Below are 20,930 nucleotides of genomic sequence, written 5' to 3'. Positions count from 1 at the left end.
GCTTTATTGCTTTGCCGAGAAAGGGGGGCCGCAGCGGGTTAATGCCCTCAAAACTGTGTGTCCCCAGCCTGGGTGGGTGGGTGGGTTGTGAGGGGGAAGGGTTGCTGATAAGGATCAGGGCGCGTGTGGGGCCTGCATCCCTTCAACCCAGAGATCATCTGGAGTCTGGTGGTCTGGTGATGGCTTCTGTGCTTCTCAAGGTTCTCGAACTGTGACCTTCTCTCTGCAATGAAGAATGCTTCAACAGGTAGTTAGTGTCTTCCATTTGGTGCAGGTTTTAGTGCTATAGAAGAGCTCAGAGATACTGTTGTGTGTATCCCTTGAGGAGGAACCAGGACCCTGCCCCAAGGCTGCACTACTGTTTCCTCACTGCTCCTCCCTTGTCTCTGGATCCCCTCCCTTCCCTGATTAGCAACTGTTTACACCTGCTCTTTGGAACGCAGGGAAGGTCATGGAGGCTGATTAAAGCGTATTTCCTACAAACAAGAAACAGGGGACAGGGAAAGACTTTTGTGCCCAGGAGCCCCAGAGTGTACTGCTTGGCTTCAGAACTTGTGCCTCTTACTGAATGAATCCAAGAGGAGAGGCCTGCAGAGGGTCTAGGCAGAGCCAAGGGCCCTGTCGACTGGAAAAAGAAAAAAGCGCAACCTAGAAGTCGTGAATTACGTTGTATTTGAGGACCTTACTGAGGACTGTAGCCTGGGAAGGCAGCCTCTCAGATGGTTCTGAGGAAGTGTTCCAAAGAGGTAATGGAGGAGCCAGGATACGTAGAAATTTTTGCCAGGAAAAACCAGATAGTCCAACATCGAAAGATTATTGCTAATCACAAAAAGACAGACATCTCAAGGTAATGATTTTAGTGCTTGACGATGCAAGAGTCTGGGCTCATTGAAATCATTCCTTTGATATGCATCTTAACTACCTAGGGTCAGTATCCTGTTTTTCTCCATCCTGAAGCCCCTCAGGGCACACCGTCAGGCTGAGGCTGCACAGTGGCTGATGGCTTGATGGCGAGCAGCATTCGCCGTTTACTGAAATGGCAGGCCACATTTTTTTGTCCACAGCCCCAACAGAGAAGGGTATTTTGAGACCAGCAATTTTGTGAGGGTCAGTGGAGATAGCTACTGCATCCTGAATTCTAAATAATTCACCCTCAGGATGGCTTCTGATTGATTCCTCTTTGCTCTGCTTCCGGTTGCCCCGGGGGAAGCAGGGCGGTCTCCGTGCTAGGTGTTCCTAGCGGCAACCTTCTTTTCCTCCATGCAGTGAGGGCCTAGCCCAGGATGGAACTTGCTGTTGAGCTCCTGGTGCTGCCCTCTGCATCATGGGAACTGGCATAACTATAATGCAAGAAATTGGACCTGGACTTGCAACCCTGCTATATTAAATATGCATAAAGATATATATATATATGTATAAAGAAAGAAAGAAAGAAAAGAACATTTATTAAATGGCACTTCTTGAGTCTTAATTAAAATTTAGTAGAATACAATCAGGCAGTGATCAACATTTTGATGCAAGAGAGAGAAATATCACTCCCTGGGAAGTGCAAGCCCCTGGGACAGACTGCCAAGTGAGGGTGCTTGGCTTCGCAAAGGAAAGAGTTCAAGAGTGAGACAAAGTAAAGGGAAAGCAAGTTTATTTAGCGAGATACACATTCCTTAGGCAGAATGCCGACCTGTCTCAGAAAGCAAGAGTGGCCTCAGGGTGTGCGGGTGGTTAGTTTTTACGGGCTGCGTAATTTTATACGATAACAAGTGGGAGGAATATTCTATTGCAATATTTTGGGGAAGGGGGTGAGGATTTCCAGGAATTGGGCCACTGCCCTCTTTCTGGCCTTTTATGGTCAGCCTGGGAACTGTCACGGTGCCTGTGGGTATGTCATTTAGCATATGTTAATGTATTACAATGAGTGTATAATGAGGCTTAAGGTCTACTGGAAGTCAAATCTTCCACCATCCTGGGCCTATTTGATTCTAACCAGTTTTTTTTTTTAATTTTTGGCTGCATTGGGTCTTCGTTGCTACGCTCGGGCTTTCTCTAGTTGTGGCAAGCAGGGGCTACTCTTCACTGCGGTGTGTGTACTTCTCATTGCGGTGGCGTCTCTTGTTGTGGAGCACGGGCTCTAAGCGCTCGGGCTTTAGTAGTGATAGCATGTGGGCTCAGTAGTTGTGGTGCACGGGTTTAGTTGCTCCGCGGCATGTGGGATCTTCCCGGACCAAGGCTTGAACTGGTGTCCCCTGTGTTGGCAGGCGGACTCTTAACCACTGCGCCACCAGGGAAGCCCCTAACCAGTTTTTAGAGTATCCTGTTTTTCTCCAACTGCTTTGTCCCCTTCCTCATTCTTTTAATGGTTTTGCCCTGCCCTCTTCCTTCGTCTCAATTTGGCTCTTGGGATGATTGGTTTCATGATAAGACTATTCATAAGTTCCAGTCAGGTCTGAGAGTCTTTATCCTTTAAAGTGCCCCTGTCTTCAGAAGCAGTTTTACACTAAAACCATGGATTATTTTTCTTAAGTATAGACAGCTCAGCCCTAGTCATCCTCAGAACAGGCACTTTGTGAAGTCGCTGGCAAAGAGTCCCTTGGGCAGTCTGCAGCCACTAAACAGAATTTGTAAAAGCCAAGTTCCCTGGACCTTTTCTGGGGATGAAGCCAGCTGTTAGCCTGCACTGCAGTAGTGGAGTCAACTGAAATTCCTGACTCCTATCATTGGACTAGACCTTGCTTGGATTTTTTGTTATTGCAATGAAATAGAGTCAGGACAACAAGGACCAAAAGGGGTTTTCCTGTTTTCATTCTCTACCCACAACAACGATGAGAGGACTTCATTTCACCCACTGTTTCCAGCCCTCTGCTGGACTTTCTCTCTGAGCAGTCTAGAAGCCCCACACTGGAGGGGTTCACTGAAGTTATAGGGGCAAAAAGTGGGATGTGTCTGCATGGACACAGCGGAGGGACAGTGTGCAGGGCAGTGTAGGTTAGGAGTGGGGAGAGCCTTGTCCCTTTTCTTTACTTCCCCAGGGGCTGAAACAATGGTCAGTAGTGGCATGGGATCTGAGCTTTGCCCACCAAAAGGAAGGCTCCACCAGGCAGGGATTTTGTCTGGTTTTTTTCATTGCTGAATTCTAGCATCAGGATCAGTGCCTCTCGCAAGTTGTAGGCACTCTATAATATTACTGTATTGAATGATTGAGTTTCTAACTTCATTTTAAGCCCTAAAGGGAAGTTTCTACCCTCCCCAACCCCTTCCTATTCTTTAATATAAATGTTAAAAGAAAGGAAGCCCAGAGGGGCTTCAAATTGGGAATTTGAGAACATGATAAGTTCTCCTTCCTTTTGTGAATAGTGTTTCTCAGGGATCCACAAACTTTTTTTGAAAGGGGCCAGAGAGTAATAGGGCTTTGTGGACCATATACAGGCTCTGTCACAACTACTCAACTCTGCCGTTTTAGCACAGAGAAGCCAAAAGCACTGACTAAATAAATGAATGTGGCTTCACAAAAACAGGTGGAGGCTGGATTTGGCCCACAGGTAGTAGTTTGCCTACCCCTGGTCTATCTCCCTGGAAAAGGGTTAGGATACTTTCAGATGCAAATGGCAGAAGCCCTGACCAAACTGACTTAAATAGCAAGGACATTTATTATCTTACACAGTAGGAATTCCCAAGGTAGGGCAGACTGCAGGACTAGCTAATTCAGTGGCTCATCCCTCCTCCATCTTTCATCTTAAGGCTGGTTTCCCTCTTCATCACAAGATGGCTGCCAGTGACAACTGGACTATGTTTCCTTACTCAAGTAGAAAGAAGAAAACCTTTCCCAACCAAGGACATAAGTTTCTTGCTATGTCTGATCCGGCCAGGTTAGGACAGTGCCCACCCCAGAACAATAGTGGATCCTAAGGGAATACGTGTACTAGTGGGCTAGACCAACTGGGGGTGGATATTAAGGACTCAACCACCAGTGCTCACTAAATGCACATCATATGCCATAGTAACAGCCTGTTAATTCCCTTTATTTCCATTGAGAAAGGAAAAGCTGTTTACAGCTGTCAGAGTCTTCAAACCCGTAAGTTCTCTTCTAACACAAAAGAGTTTTTGCTAATATTATTTCTATAATTGCAAGACCCAGGACCTTGGGAGAAGGCTTAGGCCAAAGTATGAGCACAGAATTTCAATTTTCAACAAAATTTATTATCACCAAGTTTCATTTTAATGCACCTGTGCCCTAGTGCATAGATAACGGATAATGATCACATTCAGAGTAACCACTTTGGGTGAATTGGCTGGTGGCTTTGATGGAAAGCCACACAAACATATGTTTTCATAACTCTTTAATACAGAGTTAAATATACTTTCTTGGGCCTTACTATTCAGTTACCTTGTTCTTGATAATTCATTTTGCCAGACAAATTCATGATGTGTCTGATTTTGATAAGAAGGTGACTCATTTCAATAGGATCTGACAGGTAATCACAATATGTTTAATCTTAGTAAAACTGTTATTTATCCTGTTAGTGAAAATAATCAATAAACAATCTGTAGTAAGAATAGAAAAGAGTTTTTTATTTGAGCCAAAATAAGGACTAGCTCAGAAGCCATCTTCCCAGATTGCTCTGAGAAGCTGCTCCGGAGAAGCAGGGTTTTCAGTATAGTTTTATATCTTGTCAGAACAAAGAACATTAAACAAGTCAGGGTTACATTTCTTCAATGTTTCGAAAAAAAAGAACAGACCAGCATGTACACAGTGAGTCAGTATGGCCTTGGCACCTGGGAAGGGAGTCTTATCATCAAAGGAGTACCAGCATTAGCGTCCCAGGAAGAGGGACATTTAATCTTTATTTTTAACATGAACATTCTTTACTTCTGGTCAATGTGCCCTTTTCTTAAATAATTAAAGCCAACGTACAATGTATGCATGATAGGCCACGAACAGGCTATTTTAGTTAGCATAAAATTCAAGTTAATAAGCCAGAATGACTTCCCTATATCTCAATATGTGAAAATTTCTTTTATCAATCCCCAACAGGTCAGTGACCCCCTCAGTGGGTCCTTTGCCCAGTGTTGCAAATGCCAATCAAACGAAACCGGGTTCGAGATCAGAAACTCGAGTCATTGACAAGGGAGTGGAGAAGGGAGAGCTTGTGCTCTAAAAGCACCATCTCCCTGAAGGGAGGGGAATAAGGGAATTTTAAGGAGTAGGAGGCGGTGGTCATCAGGGCTCTAGGAAAGGGGCAGAGATTTACACAGGCAGCCAGAGCAGCTGGGGCATGCACAGTCTTCCATGCTTCCCTGCACAGGGCATGAATTGTGCCTAGCAGAGTACAAATGCCCCCTTTGGGCAGAGATCTTAACATGGTAATGAAGCAAAGGTAACTTTCTGACACCTCTAGGCCTCATCTGCGCAGGCAGAGCACTCCTGTGGTCAAGTCACAGTCAGTTCAGGGCATTTGACCACTGAATATCTCTTAAGACACAGCTGCAAAACATTTCTACCAAATACTTGGTGCTTTTGAAACAAGCACAGATAAATGGAGATAAGGATCCTTTAGCTCTCAGGGGCTGGTATGGGTGACAAAATGGTAAGTTGTTTAGGATTGTGAGCTGCCCTATCTTCAATGATTTTGTTTTTGGTCTGTTTTACTTCTCATGAAATAATGTGAATTTAGATTTCCAAACAATTCTTAATTCCTTCCTTTGACTCTCCTGATGTGCTTAGCGCACAGTAAATCTGGTAACAATTGCTATGATGTTTTACTAGTAAATTTTACAATGGCAGTTGCTTTTATAATTTGCTATTAATGATCATTGTTTCATTGTTCCTCTAAATTTACTAGTTCAACATTTTATAATTACAGTTTGGTCCTTGTGATTTATTATTTTTCCTCTGATGCGTCAAACTAAGCAAACCTGTTTTTTTTTAAATTTGATAATATACTTAGATTGAATATGGTATACTTAAATATGAATTAGGTTGACAAAATTAAAAAAAAATTTCCTAAACTGTGTTGTCCTCAAGTTTTTTGATTTGTTTATTATGTTTGTCACTACAGATTGATGAATATAAAAAACTCTGTGAACTTAAGAGAAAGGAGACTTACAAAAAGAAGAAAGAATTGGATAGATTAAGGCTTAAAATGACAAAAATTAGAGAAACCGTTACTACCAGCAGAGTGGTAAGAAAGAATAAACTGTTTTTTCAAGCCCAACCCCAAGCACCTCAATATACACTGCCTTGAATACAACTAATAGCAGGTGGTTTAAAAAAGGAGCTGATTTTAATTAATCTTCATGCCATTCAGGGGAGAATGTTTTTGGCATGTTAATGTTTTCTGACATTTAAGGTGTTATAGGGCAATTGTGTTTTCTTCTTTAGGAATATGATGGAAAGAAGGAAGTTTGGAATGCTTAGGTACACATTGCATTTGATGGGCCAAAATACTGTAAAAATGTTTTTAAAATAATACATACAGAACTGACCAAATGGATATAGAATCATATGTAATGTTTGTGTGAGATTGCTTTATTTTACATAACAAAGTGAATAAACATGGGCAGATTCCTTAATTCTGAATGTGTGATAATAAAACAGAATTTAGGCTCTCCATTTATATTGAGTACATTAATATGGAAAGGAGACTATTTGTCTCTTAGAGTTAGAAAATACTTCAGAGCTCTGCACTTCTATTTTTTTTTTTAATTAATTAATTTATTTATTTTTGGCTGTGTTGGGTCTTCGTTTCTGTGCGAGGGCTTTCTCTAGTTGTGGCGAGCGGGGGCCACTCTTCATCGCGGTGCGCGGGCCTCTCACTATCGTGGCCTCTCTTGTTGCGGAGCACAGGCTCCAGATGCTCAGGCTCAGTAGTTGTGGCTCACGGGCCCAGTTGCTCCGCGGCATGTGGGATCTTCCCAGACCAGGGCTCGAACCCGTGTCCCCTGCATTGGCAGGCAGACTCTCAACCACTGTGCCACCAGGGAAGCCCTGAACTTATGTTTTTAAAAATTAATAACATTGATTGAAAGCCAGTATTGTGATAAATATTTTGTGAGGATTATCCTCATTTTAAAGATAAGAAAACTGAAGCTTATGCAGTGACTATATTTGAAGAGGTTAATGTTAATACTACTTCTGTTAATTAAAACAGAAACACCTGTTAATCTATCACAGTTGAATTAATGAGTCTTTAGTGTATTTCTTCTATTTCTGTTGAGAATTACATGTAAAACTATATGGGGCAGGGCTTCCCTGGTGGCGCAGTGGTTGAGAGTCTGCCTGCCAATGCAGGGGACACGGGTTCGAGCCCTGGTCTGGGAAGATCCCACATGCCGCGGAGCAGCTGGGCCCATGAGCCATAATTACTGAGCCTGCGCGTCTGGAGCCTGTGCTCCGCAACAACAGAGGCCGCGATAGTGAGAGGCCCGCGCACCGCGATGAGGAGGGGCCCCCGCTCGCCACAACTAGAGAAAGCCCTCGCACAGAAACGAAGACCCAACACAGCCATAAATAAATTAATTAAAAAAAAAAAAACTATATGGGGCAACAGTAATACTAAAACATCGCATTTCTTATCAGGGTCTTCAGTTAATTCCATTATATCAATACTATTTATAGTGTGATTCTGACCATTATAGTTGCAATATATCTATTATGACATCCAATTACAAAACATTAGTAAAATCAAAAATTTCCCCCAAATATGTGCGTTTAAAAAGATGATTATCTGTTTTTGCATATATCAACATAGTAAAGAAACATGAGTCAGGCTAGGCTCAAAGGAGAACACAGGGATTGTATAAAACAGATCTTATCTGCACGCCTAAACTCATATCCCCAGTTGGGGCCTCATAAATTATGTCAAGCGTACCACCTAGTTTGGAAAAATGACGTATATGTTCCTTAACCTGTTCTTCAAAGATCTCTAAAGACAAATAAGTCAAGGCTTGAGGTGGCAGGGGTAAACTCAGCTCCAGTGTCATTCTCTACCTCCCCCCAATCCAGCGCCCCACCCCACCTTACCAGTGGAGAATTGTGTTTAAAGTACAACCTTCAGTATCACAGAGACCTGGGTTCGAATCTTGGCTTTACCAACCCGAAGTTTCCTCACCTATAATATGGGGGTAATAATACTGCCTATTTCAAAGGGCTTTTGTGGAGATGGAATGAGGTCATGCCTATAAGGCTTTTAGCTGAGTGTTTTGTATTTGGTAAAGTTTGTTGTTGTCGTTATTGCCTGAGATTAGAAAACAACATTTTTGGCTATGGACTTGAGACTACAGGGAATTTCAGGTTCATTTTCATGCGGTGCTTTTAGTTTAGAAAACTCTGCAGCCAGGTCAAGCTGGTGTGATGCTGGCAGAAAAGAATAACGATGTGTGATTCTCAAGGTACCCTACATGTCCAGGGCGGGGAGGACCGAGGGCTAGAGGTTACGGATGTCAGGCAGGACAGGCCTTCAGCGTATAGTCACTAATCCTGATTATTGGTCAGAGTTCTTTGGACATTCTGCTAATTTTTGATGGCATATCTAGGATTTCAGACTCCTGTTAACTCTGGAACTACTTATAGCCCACAAGTTCAGTCATATGAATGCTTTGGAGGAAAAAAAAATAGTTTGGGGAGCTTTCACCCACCTGTCTCACCTGGCATGACTGAGAGCACCTCTATACCCCCGACAGGTGTTTTTCTGACCCCACGCTGATGTGCAGGGTTAGGTGGCTCTAAATAATCTGTCCATGGTAGCTCTATGCCAGAGAGCAAAGGAATTTGTTTGATCAGCCTTTCTCTCAGCTCCACTTTCCCTCACCGGCTGAAATGCAGACCCAAGCTCTGATAAGTTTGCTTTCCCTTTTCTTTATTCCAAAACTGTGTTGTAAAAATATGTTCACTATGAATTTTCTCCATCCATATTTCCTTTTTAATCATGCTAACATTTTTTCATAGTACCCAACTTTTCCATTTCCAAATTACTGATTAAGTATTAAGAAAAAAATCTTTGCAACATGGACATAGCTATCAACTAAGGCGAAAGACCCAATTTTTTTTTTTTAACATCTTTATTGGAGTATAATTGCTTTACAATGCTGTGTTCGTTTCTGCTTTATAACAAAGTGAATCAGTTATACATATACATATGTTCCCATGTCTCTTCCCTGTTGCATCTCCCTCCCTCCCACCCTCCCTATCCCACCCCTCTAGGTGGTCACAAAGCACAGAGCTGATCTCTCTGTGCTATGCGGTTGCCTCCCACTAGCTATCTGTTTTACGTTTGGTAGTGTATATATGTCCATGCCACTCTCTCACTTTGTCACAGCTTACCCTTTCCCCTCCCCATATCCTCAAGTCCATTCTCCAGTAGGTCTGTGTCTTTACCCAATTTGTTTTGACTTTTCTTTTTATAATACTCATTCTAGTATCCTGGAATAACATTTTGAAAATAATTATGAAAATGTATATTTAATTTTTTTAAATGGTAGTCAAGATGAATTCATGTCTTGAAAGCTGTTTTTATAGTTTTCACATTTCTATTGCTATAATTGGTTTCTCTCCCTCCCAAATTTTGTTTTCTTTTCTGATGATTTCAGGATTATTTCTATCTCAGTTTGTTTTATAAAGAAACAAGCAGTATAATGATTGCTTTTTATTTTAACTAAAGGACACCCCCAGTTTAAAAGCTGAATGGATGATACGTGAATATTTAGTGAATTGGACTTCTGTCATGAATCATTTGGTGATGATTGAATGCCCCAATTTTATTGAATTTTCAACAGGTTCTTAGTGATCACAATTTAGAGATATCACGACTACAAGAATCAGTAAGACATTGGGAACAACAGGTTGAAGACATGAAGAAATCCTGTAAGATCCTGGAGGATAAAATGTAAGTATAATACTTTATCTTTACGGAAGCATTTCTAGATGTTATGTTCCTTTCATTTAAAAAATTTTTTTATTTAATATTAGATGAAAATTATTCTCTTATTTTACTAAAATTTGTGTGATTGTCAGCTTTATAGAATCACCTCTTCATTTTGAAATTAACCAGTCTTTCAGATGATCAAGAGAAAAAATTGAGGATGATGTGGTTAGTTTAGGAAAAGGGAGGGAATTTTGGGTGTGTACTATCCTTATTTCAGTTCCTTACTCCCTACAAATACGCTCCTGGAGGAAGGCACTGCCATAGGGCTGCAACTCACCTAACCATGCTGCTACAGTTGTTGTTCTTAGTCAAGGGGGACTTGCAGAACTTATTGAGAAAATACAGGGAAGCCTCAAGGCAAAAACTTTTACCATGGAACTGAAACCAGAAACATAAGGAAATATTCCATCTGTCTCAAGGCCCAGTGTTTGCTTCCTTCTGCGATTCTCTCTTTATCTACATGCTGTGTTCTCTTCCTGGTGAGCCCGTGGCTAAGCATGGCCATTCCAAACGCTCCGAGTTTACCTGTCACAGATCCATCTATCTTTAGAGATTGACCAACAGGTTCTCTCCCAGGAGAATTCCCAGATTTCCAATCAAAAGCTGTTTGGCTCAGCTCTGGACAGGAAGGTGGGGTCTTTTAATATAAATATGGCTTCTGGGCTTACCCGCAGGGTTTACTGACAGTTTAAAAGACAAATTGTGGTCTGAGCAGATTCCCCAAAAGACAAGTAATTTCACATGTGGGATCCTGTTACAATATGGCTCATTTCTACATAGATTTGAATGTATTGTGATTAAAATTATGTCTTCTAAAATAACAACTGCACAGCACAATTCTACTCTACCATCAACAGTCCATAAAATATGCAATAATCCTTATACTCAGTACCAGATTTAAAATTGGAAAGCTCAAGTAATACAACAATTAAAAATCAGAATAAAAAATCTTTTTCTTTGAAAGTGATTCGATAATTTTAGTTGATATCTATTTTTTAAAAACTAGGCAAAGAATCATAGTGGAAAATATAGATTAGCTCTTATTTCTAGGAATTATGATTAAAAGCCTTGCAACACTGATAAAGTTTTATTTATAAGCAGTCTTCATGTTAGCTAACTGGTTTTAAATGTATGCTCAAGATAAAAATGGGGATTCATTGATCTTTCATTTTGAATGGCTCATCTTTTTTTTTTTCAATCCCAGCTTTTCAAGAGTTTTCATGTGGAATCTCACTGAGGAAAAGTGCTTTTGATTAATTTGGTGATTGAGGATATAAGTTTCCCCCCCACTTTTTATTAATAAAAATTTACTTTTTCCTCTTTATAACTTGACAAATTAAAAGAAAATTCTCTGCATTTTTATTTTCTCACTTAGTTCCTTTTCTCTATCTTTGGAGGTAGGGAGAGGCAGCTCAGTTCTTGTTTGGTGGATTTGAAGAATCAGTGTTGTTTTATAATATTCTATAAGATTCTTTAAGAATAAATTATACAAGAAACTAAAATAATTTATATAACTCATCTTCCTATTAATCTATTAGTCTTAATTTCCCCCTTCCCACCCACCATGAAATCGTTAACTTGCAAGCTCATTATCTATTTTGAGGTCAAAATATTGAGGGAAAACAAAAATTACTCAACTCCAAGTTTAAATTCTATATGTGGACAGTTAAGGGTACCTCAAATTCTTCACAGGTCCACAGGAGGCATTGCTAGTTTAATCCTTCTTCTTTGCTATTATTGATATCCAGCATGATGTATTTGCATAATAAAGGCAAATCAGTGCCTATCTTTCTAAATTGCTATGACCTTTTTTGTCATTCAGCTGATTATCAACACATGGGAAGTGGGGAATTGGAAGCTAAATATTGTATATAAATGACATCCAATTTGTGACCCAAAGTATATACTTGCCATTATAGTGCAAGAGGCTATAAAAATTATAGATGCTTTTTTAAAAGGGCTGACATGGTTTCAAAATTGTCAAGGTTGCCAATGACTTTCATCCTGCCAAATTTTAGTGATCTGATCTATTCCTCAAAGTTTTTTTAATTCTTAATAGATTTTGACACAGATGCTCACTTCCATCTTCTTGATATACTTTCTTCACTTGGCTTCCCAAACATCACATTCTCTTCTTTCATTTACTTCTTCTAAGGATGCTTTACTTGTTCCAGTTCTTCTTTCTGTCTTTAAATTTTGGAGTTCTCAGCCCTTCACTGTTCTCTATTCTCTACTCGTACTCTCCATATGTGATTTCATTCAGTCTCATACTTTCTGTACCCCAGTGACTTCCATATTTATATATCCAGCCCTGACCTCTAACTGCATATAGTCTACAGCTTATTTGACCTTTCCACTTGGAGGATATCTCAAATATACATATCCTAAACAGAATTCTTAATTTCCCATCTCCTTAAAATAGCTCTTTCTTTAGTCTTCCATATCACTATTTACCTAGTTACTCCAGCCAAAAAACTAGGAGTCATCCACCATTCCTGTTTTCCTCACTACCTAACCCTAACCCAGCTAACCAACTAACCTAACCCTAACCCAACTCTAACTCCAGCCAAAGCCAAAGCATGTCCTGTTGCCTTTATCTTTAAAATATATCCTGAGTCCAGCTATTTCTCACCAGCTCCACCACTACAACCTTAATCTGAGCCACCATTATCTCTTCTGGACCACTGCCATAGACTTCTACATAGTCTATCTTCCTATACTATTGTCTTTCTCCACTAAGTAGCCAGAGTCATTTTTACAAGATGTGAATCAGTTCATGTCACTCCTTTCCTTAAAAAATCCTCCCCTGGTTCCCTTCAAAATAAAATCTGAACTTCTACCTTGTCCTCAAGACCCTACATGATCTGGGCTGTGTCTAACTTTCCAGCCTTCTCACACTCCTGTCTTCATCAAATATTCAATACACCAAGCTTGTTCCTATCTCAGGATATTATCACCTGCTGTTCCTTCTATATGAAAAGCTGTTCCTTAAGATCTTCACATATCTGGCTCCTTCTCATCCTTCAGGTCTTTCACAAGTTATCCCAAGAGGTGTTCCCTAATCACCTGTCTACAGTACCATCCTCACTCTCAGGATTTCTCTGTCCTTTACCCTACTTTGTGATCTTTGGAGCATTTAACACTATCTGAAATATATGTATATTTTTTGATAACTTTCTTATTTTCTGTCTACTCCACTAGAGTGTAATTTCCATGAGGGTAGAGACTTTGTGCTGTATCTCCCAGAGTGTAGGTGTTCAAAAATTCCTTCTTAAATTAATATATAAATAAATGAAGTATTAATACATCAATTCAAAAGAGTAAAAATTTTGTTTATTTTAATGAATTGTAAATAAATATATTGCATAGGGAGATGGGGACTGGAAGTTTCTGATGTCATAAGTAAATGTGGCTTTGCTGGAAAACATGTCCTAATAGGAATTTATTTGGCTTCTTTTGTTCATAGGCTTTTCTTTAGGAATAACAAGGAAAAACTGGATGATGCATCTAATCTTGAAAAAAATGAATTATTGCTGAAGATAAAACAGGTAGGAAGACAGAAGTGATGGCTTTAAGATTATAATTAATTTTTAGTTAACATTTTAAGTATATGTGAAAAATGTGAAATTTTCCAAAAGTAGTATTTTCATTAACTGATAATAATCATGATCATTCACAGTAATTGATTTAAAGATTTGATCAGAAAACTGGAAGAGAATAGTGAAAATCACCTAAGCTGAGCAGAAAAAAGAAAAAAGAATTTTTAAAAAATGAGGATAGTTTAAGAGACCTCTGGGACAACATCAGTGTATTAATATTCACATTATAGGGGTCCCAGAAAGAAGAGAGAGAGAAAGGGGCAGAGAACATAATTGAAGAAATAGTAGCTGAAAACTTCCCTAACCTGAGAAAGAAAACAAGTATCTAAGTCCAAGAAGCATAGAGATTCCCAAACAAGATGAACCCAAAGAGGACCACACCAAGACACATTGTAATTAAAATGGCAAAAATTAAAGATAAAGAACCTTAAAAGCAGCAAAGGAAAGGTGACTGGCTGTGTACAAGGGAACTCCAATAAAACTATCAGCTGACTTTTTAGCAGAAAATTTTTGGGTCAGAAAAAAGTGGCATGATATATTTAAAGTGATGAAAAGGAAAAAACCTACAACCAATACTCTACCTGGCAAGGCTATCATTCAGATTTCAATGAGAGATAAAGAGTTTTACAGACAAGCAAAAGCTAAAAGAGTTCAGTAGCACTAAACCTACTTTACAAGAAACATGAAAGGGACTTCTCTAAATGGAAAAGAAAAGACCACAACTAGAAATATGAAAATTATGAAAGGACAAATCTCATTGGTAAAGGCAAACATAGAGTAAAGGTCAACCACTTATAAAAGCTAGTGGGAATGTCAAAAGACAAAAGTAGTAAAATCATCTATATCCACAATAAGTAGTTAAGGGATACAAAAAACAAAAAGATGGACAATATGATGTCAAAAACATTAAATGTGGTGGGGGCGCATAAAAATGCAGGGTTGTTAGAATGTGTTCAAACTTAAGATCATCACCTTAATCACATATATATAAAAGTTGTTATATATATACTTCATGGTAACCACAGACCAAAAATTTATAATAGATGCACACAAATAAGAGAGAAATGAATCCAAACATAACAGTAGTAAGATGGTAATCAAAGATAGTAATCAAATCACAGAGGAGGAGAACAAAAGAAGAAGAAATGAACAAAAAAGAACTACCAAAACAACCAGAAAACAGCCAACAAAATGTTAATAAGTACATATCTATTAATAATTGCTTTAAATGTAAATGGACTAAATACTCCAATCAAAAGACATAGAGTGGCTGACAGATTAAAAAAAAAACAAAAAACTCTCTCTATATGCTGTCTATAAGAGACTAGCTTCAGATCTAAGACACACACAGACTGAAAGTGAGGGCATGAAACAGGTGTTCAGTGCAAATGGAAACAAAAAGAAAGCTGAGGTAGCAATACTTATATCAGACAAATAGACTTTAGAGCAAAGACTGTAACGAGAGATGAGGATATTATAGACTGATAAATGGATCAATCCAACAAGAAATAACAATTGTAAACATATATGCACCCAACATAGAAGCACCTAAATACATAAAGCAAATATTAACAAACATAAAGGGTGAAATTAACAGTAACATAATAATAGTAGGGGATTTTAACACCTCATTTACATCAATGGACAGATCATCCAGACAGAATATCAATAAGGAAACAATGGCTTTAAGTGACACATTAGACCAATGGAATCAACAGATATATATAGAGAGAGCATTCCTTCTGAAAGCAGCAGAATACACATTCTTTTCAAGTGCACATGGAGCATTCTCTAAGATAGATCATATGCTAGGACACAAAAAAGAGTCTACAAGTTTAAGAAATTGAAATCATCTCAAACATCTTTTCTGACCACAGTGTATAAGACTAGAAATCAACTACCAAAACCAAAACCAAAACAAAACCCTGCAAAAAACACAAACACGTGGAAGCTAAACAATATTCTACTAAACAACCAATGGGTCACTGAAGAAATCAGAGAGGAAATTAAAGAATACCTGGAGACAAATGAAAATGGAAACACAATGATTCAAAATCTATGGGACACAGCAAAAACAGTTCTAAGAGGGAAGTTTATAGTGATACAGGCCTACTTCAGAAAGAAGGAAGATCTCAAGCAAACAACCTAACCTTACATCTAAAGGAACTAGAAAAATAAGAACAAACAAAACAAAGTAAGAGGAAAAAAATAATAAGGACCAGAGCAGAAATAAATGAAATAGAGACTTAAAAATAAGACAATAGAAAAGATCAATGAAACCAAGAGATGGTTCTTTGAAAAGAGAAGCAAAATTGATAAACTTTTAGTTAGACTAATCAAGAAAGAAAGAGAGAGGGCCCAAATCAATAAAATCAGAAGTGAAGAGAAGTTCCAACCTACACCACAGGAATACAAAGGATCATAAGAGATTACTACAAACAATAATATGTCAATAAAATGGAAAACCTAGAAGAAGTGAATAAATTCCTAGAAATGTACAATTTCCCAAGACTGAATCAGGAAGAAATAGAAAATATGAACAGACCAATTACCAGTAATGAAAATCAGAAAAAAAAAAAAAAAAACTTTCAATGAAAAAAGTCCAGGATTGGACAGGCTCACAGGTAAATTCTACCAAACATTTAAAGAAGAGTTAATGCCTATCCTTCTTAAACTCTCCCCTCAAAATTTAAGAACCCATTTTATGAGTCCAGCATCACCCTGATACCAAAACCGGACAAAAACACCACAAAAAAAGAGAATATTACAGGCCAAAATTACTGATGAGCATAGTTGCAAAAATCCTCAACAGATATTAGCACACTGAATTCAATAATACATTAACAGGATCATACAGTATGCTCAAGCGAGATTTATCCCAGGGATGCAAGGATAGTTCAGTATCTGCAAATCAATCAATGTGATATACCACTTTAATAAATTGAAAATAAAAATCATATGATTGGGACTTCCCGGGTGGTGCAGTGGTTAAGAATCCGCCTGCCAGTGCAGGGGACATGGGTTCGAGGCCTGGTCTGGGAAAATCCCACGTGCCACGGAGCAACTAAGCCCATGCGCCACAACTACTGAGCCTGCGCTCTAGAGCCCGCGAGCCACAACTACTAAGCCCATGTGCCACAACTACTGAAGCCTGAGTGCCTAGAGCCTGTGCTCCACAACAAGAGAAGCCAGTGCAATGAGAAGCCTGTGCACTGCAATGAAGAGTAGCCCCCGCTCGCCACAACTAGAGAAAGCCCACGCACAGCAACAAAGACCCAATGCAGCCAAAAATAAATAAATAAACAAAAAAAATTTTTTTTAATCATATGATTATTTCGATAGATCAGAAAAAACTTTTGACAAAATTCAGCACCCATTTATGAAAAAAAACTCAATAAAATGGGTGTAGAGGGAACATACCTCAACATAATAAAGGCCATATACAACAAGCTCATAGCTAAAATCATACTCAAAGGTCAAAATTTGAAAGTATTTCTTCTACAATCAAGAACAGGATAAGGCTGCCCACTGTCACCCCTTTTATTCAACATAGTATTAGAAATCCTAGCCACAGTCTTTTTCAGACAAGAAAAAGAATCCAAGTGGAAAAGGAAAAAGTAAAACTGTCAATGTTTACAGATGACATGATACTATATATAGAAAATCCCAAAGCCACCACCAAAAAAAAAAACCACTAGAGCTCATCAGTGAATTCAGTAAAGTTGCAGGATACAAAATTAATATACAGAAATCTGTTGCATTTCTATACACTAATGGCAAACTATCCGAAAGAGAAATTAAGGAAACAATTCCATTTATAATTGATTCAAAAGAATAAAATATCTAAGAATAAATCTAACTAAGGAGGTAAAAGACCTGTACTTGGAAAACTATAAGACATTAATGAAAAAATTGAATATGACACAAACAAATGGAAAGATATATATTTTACCATTGGGAGAATTAAAATTGTTAAAATAACCATACTCCCCAAGACAATCTACAGATTCAATCCAATCCCTATTAAAATTCCAGTGATATTTTTCACAAAATTGGAACAAATAATTCTAAAATTTTTACGGAAACACAAAAGACCCTGAATAGCCAAAACAATCTTGAGGAAGAAGAACAAAGCTGGAGGTATTACACTTTCTGATTTCAAACTATACTACAAAGCTACAGTAATCAAAATGGTATGGTACTGGCACAGAAACAGACACATAGATCATGGAACAGAATAGAGAGCACAGAACTAAACCTGCATATATAGTTTATTAATCTATGACAAAGAAGGCAAGAATATACAATGGGGAAAAGATAGCCTTTCTAATAAATAATGTTGAGAAAACTGGATAGCTACATGCAAAAGAATCAAATTGGACTACTTCCTCACATCATATACAAAAATCAACTCAAAATGGGTTAAAGACTTAGATGTAAAACCTGAAATCATAAAACTCCTAGAAGAAAACATAGGCAGTACACTCTTTGACAACAGTCTTAGTGATTTTTATTGGGTATGTCTCCTCAGGCAATGGAAACAAAAGCAAAAATAAACAAATGGGACTACATCAAACTAAAAGCCTTTTGCACAGCAAAGAAAACTATTAACAAAATGAAAAGACAGCCTACTGAATGGGAGAAGATATTGGCAAACAATATATCTGACATGGGGTTAATATTCAAAATATGCAAAGAACTCATACAACTCAACATCTAAAAAACAACCTGATTAAACAATGGGCAGAGGATCTGAATACACGTATTTCCAAAGACATACAGATGGCAAACAAGCACATGAAAAGATGCTCAACATCAACAATCATCAAGGAAATGCAAATCAAAACCACAATGAGATATCACCTCACATCTGTCAGAATGGCTATCGTCGAAAAGACCACAAATAAGTGTTGGATAAAAACTGAACTCTTCCTGACATCCAGTCTTAATTCTCATGAGTTATAGGAGGCAAGTTCAACAATGACACAAAATTCTATTCTAACTTTAACTTTTATTATGAAATATTACACATATACAGAACAGAATATTTACTGTAAGTGTACAGTCTTCATGTATATATATATCTTTTGATAAATGTAGTTTATTAATTTTAATGAAGTATAGTTTATCAATCTTTTCCTTTTTGACTTATGCTTTTCGTGTCCTATGTCTTGAGGATATTCTCCTACATGATCTTGTAGAATCTTTAGTGTTTGCTTTTTCACGTTAAGGACTGCAAGCCGTCTGGAATGTGTGTGTGTGTGTGTTCTGTGAAATGGCAGTCCAGATTCATACTTTGACATAAGATGTCCAATTAACTAGCACTGTTAAATGAAAAGATAGTACTTTCCTCCACTATATTTCAGTGGCATTTTTGTCATAAATCAACTGTGGATCATAAATACGTCATAAATATGTGTGTGAATCTGTAGCATCTATTTTATTCATTTGAACTTAATCTCTTCTCACATTAAAACCATACACTCTTAATTAGTAGCTTTAAAATAAGCCTTTATAGTTAGTAGTAAAAATCCTTCAACTTTGTTCTTCTACAAGATTGCTTCCATTATTCTTGGCCCTTTGAATTTCAGTCTGTTAAGTCCTGCCCAAAAGCCTGTTTGGATTTTGATTGGGGTTGAATTAAATCTATAGATCAATTTGGGGAGGATTCTGTGTTTTAACAATATTGAAGTTTCCAATCCATGAACACAGCATGTCTTTCATTTATCTTAGGTCTTTTTTGTTCCCTTTGACCTAGTTATTTAATTTCACTATGACATGTCCAAGTTTTTCTTTTTATTTATCCTGCTTGGGATTTATTGGGCATCTTAAATCTGTGAGTTGCTGTATTTTGTAAGTTCTGCAAAATTCTTAGCCATTATCTGTTCACATATTTCTTTTGTCCCATGCTTTTTCCTCTTTTTCTGAGACTCCAATTATATGAACACAATTATGTGTGCTAATAAAATATCCTGTCTGTATCTTACTCGCTCTTCTCTATTTTCTACTTTTTGTCTATCCCTGCTGCATTCTGGGCAGAATGGTCTTATTTCAATTCTTAATTTTGGTTATTGTATTTTTCAACTGGTAATTTTCAAATCTGCTTTGTTGCTCTTTATTGTTTCCAATTCCTTGCCATATTTTTCAAGCATGACTAGTATTCTTTGATCATAATAAATACAGTATTTTTATATTTCAGTGTCTATTTCCAATACCAGGTTTTTGTTGTTGTTGTTGTTTTACCAGGTATTTTTGTAGGACTGGTTCTGTCATCTATTGTTTCTGCCAATTTTTGTTCATGCTGTCTTGTTTCCTTCTGCTGGAAAACTGTACACTGGACATTGTACTTCAAAAAACGTGTTTGTAGAAACAATTTGGGGTCTAGGATGACAGTGTATTTCTCAGGAACAGATTTCATTCACTTCTGTCAGATACCTGGGATGTTAACAGTCCCAAACCTCCTTAATCCACCTTTAGGTTCCCTGGTGATCTAAGTCAGGCTGGACCATGGCTTGTTAGCTTCTAATTCACTCTTCTTCAGAGAGTGAAGCTCTTTGGAATCCCAGACTAATGTGGCAGGAGGTTTATCAGGCGTAACACCTGGATGAGCTCTAAGTGTTGACTTTTGTCCCCCTTGTCATGTAAGAGAACCAAATCTCAGATTCCAAGTGGCTTCTTCTATATCAGTAAATGTCCTCAGAGTAAAAGGAGTTTTCAGTGCTAGGTTTACCAGTCTGGATTCTTGCTTTCTTGTAGAATTAGGCTTACTAATTCCTCATTATCTTGTTAGTTCTGCAACACTTTTTTTTTTAAAATAAATTTATTTATCTTATTTATTTATTTTTGGCTACGTTGGGTCTTTGTTGCTATGCACGGACTTTCTCTAGTTGTGGCGAGCGGAGGCTACTCTTCGTTGTGGTGCGCGGGCTTCTCATTGCAGTGGCTTCTCTTGTTGCGGAGCACGGGCTCTAGGCGCATGGGCTTCAGTAGTTGTGGCAGGTGGGCTCAGTAGTTGTGGCTCGCAGGCTCTAGAGTGCAGGCTCAGTAGTTGTGGCGCAAGGGCTTAGTTGCTCTGCGGCGTGTGGGATCTTCCCAGACCAGGGCTCAAACCCATGTCCCCTGCATTGGCAGGCGGATTGTTAACCACTGCGCCAGGGAAGCCCCTCTGCAACACTTTTAAGAACTCTTTTCATCCATCTATTTTAGTGATTCTTAGCCCACCATTCCTACCTAACCTAACTTTCTTACCTCATTTGAAGCAATTCAGTAGAGACATCCAAGCACAAAGTTCTTACCTCATTCCGAACACTAATGGGTACTATCTTTTGTCCTTGAATAGAAATATTTAACAAAAGTTAAGCATGATATCCAGTCAAAGAGGTTTTGATCAAGAGTTCCTATGGATGTTACATTTTCT

General features: G+C 38.3%; 1 protein-coding gene across 1 annotated transcript in view; it reads left to right on the top strand.

The window, feature by feature from the left end:
* CCDC175 (coiled-coil domain containing 175) overlaps nucleotides 1-20,930 on the top strand; it is a 69,568-nt gene that overhangs the window by 10,828 nt on the left and 37,810 nt on the right. Inside the window, exons 6-8 of the mRNA XM_036842728.1 lie at nucleotides 6,051-6,173; nucleotides 9,766-9,875; nucleotides 13,381-13,462. Coding sequence (XP_036698623.1) covers nucleotides 6,051-6,173; nucleotides 9,766-9,875; nucleotides 13,381-13,462 — 315 coding nt within the window. The remainder of the gene's footprint in view (nucleotides 1-6,050; nucleotides 6,174-9,765; nucleotides 9,876-13,380; nucleotides 13,463-20,930) is intronic.

Source organism: Balaenoptera musculus, chromosome 2 (assembly GCF_009873245.2).
Source record: "Balaenoptera musculus isolate JJ_BM4_2016_0621 chromosome 2, mBalMus1.pri.v3, whole genome shotgun sequence".
Classification (NCBI taxonomy): domain Eukaryota; kingdom Metazoa; phylum Chordata; class Mammalia; order Artiodactyla; family Balaenopteridae; genus Balaenoptera; species Balaenoptera musculus.
Note: the sequence above shows the minus strand (reverse complement) of the source record. Positions and strands in the feature narration are given on the sequence as shown.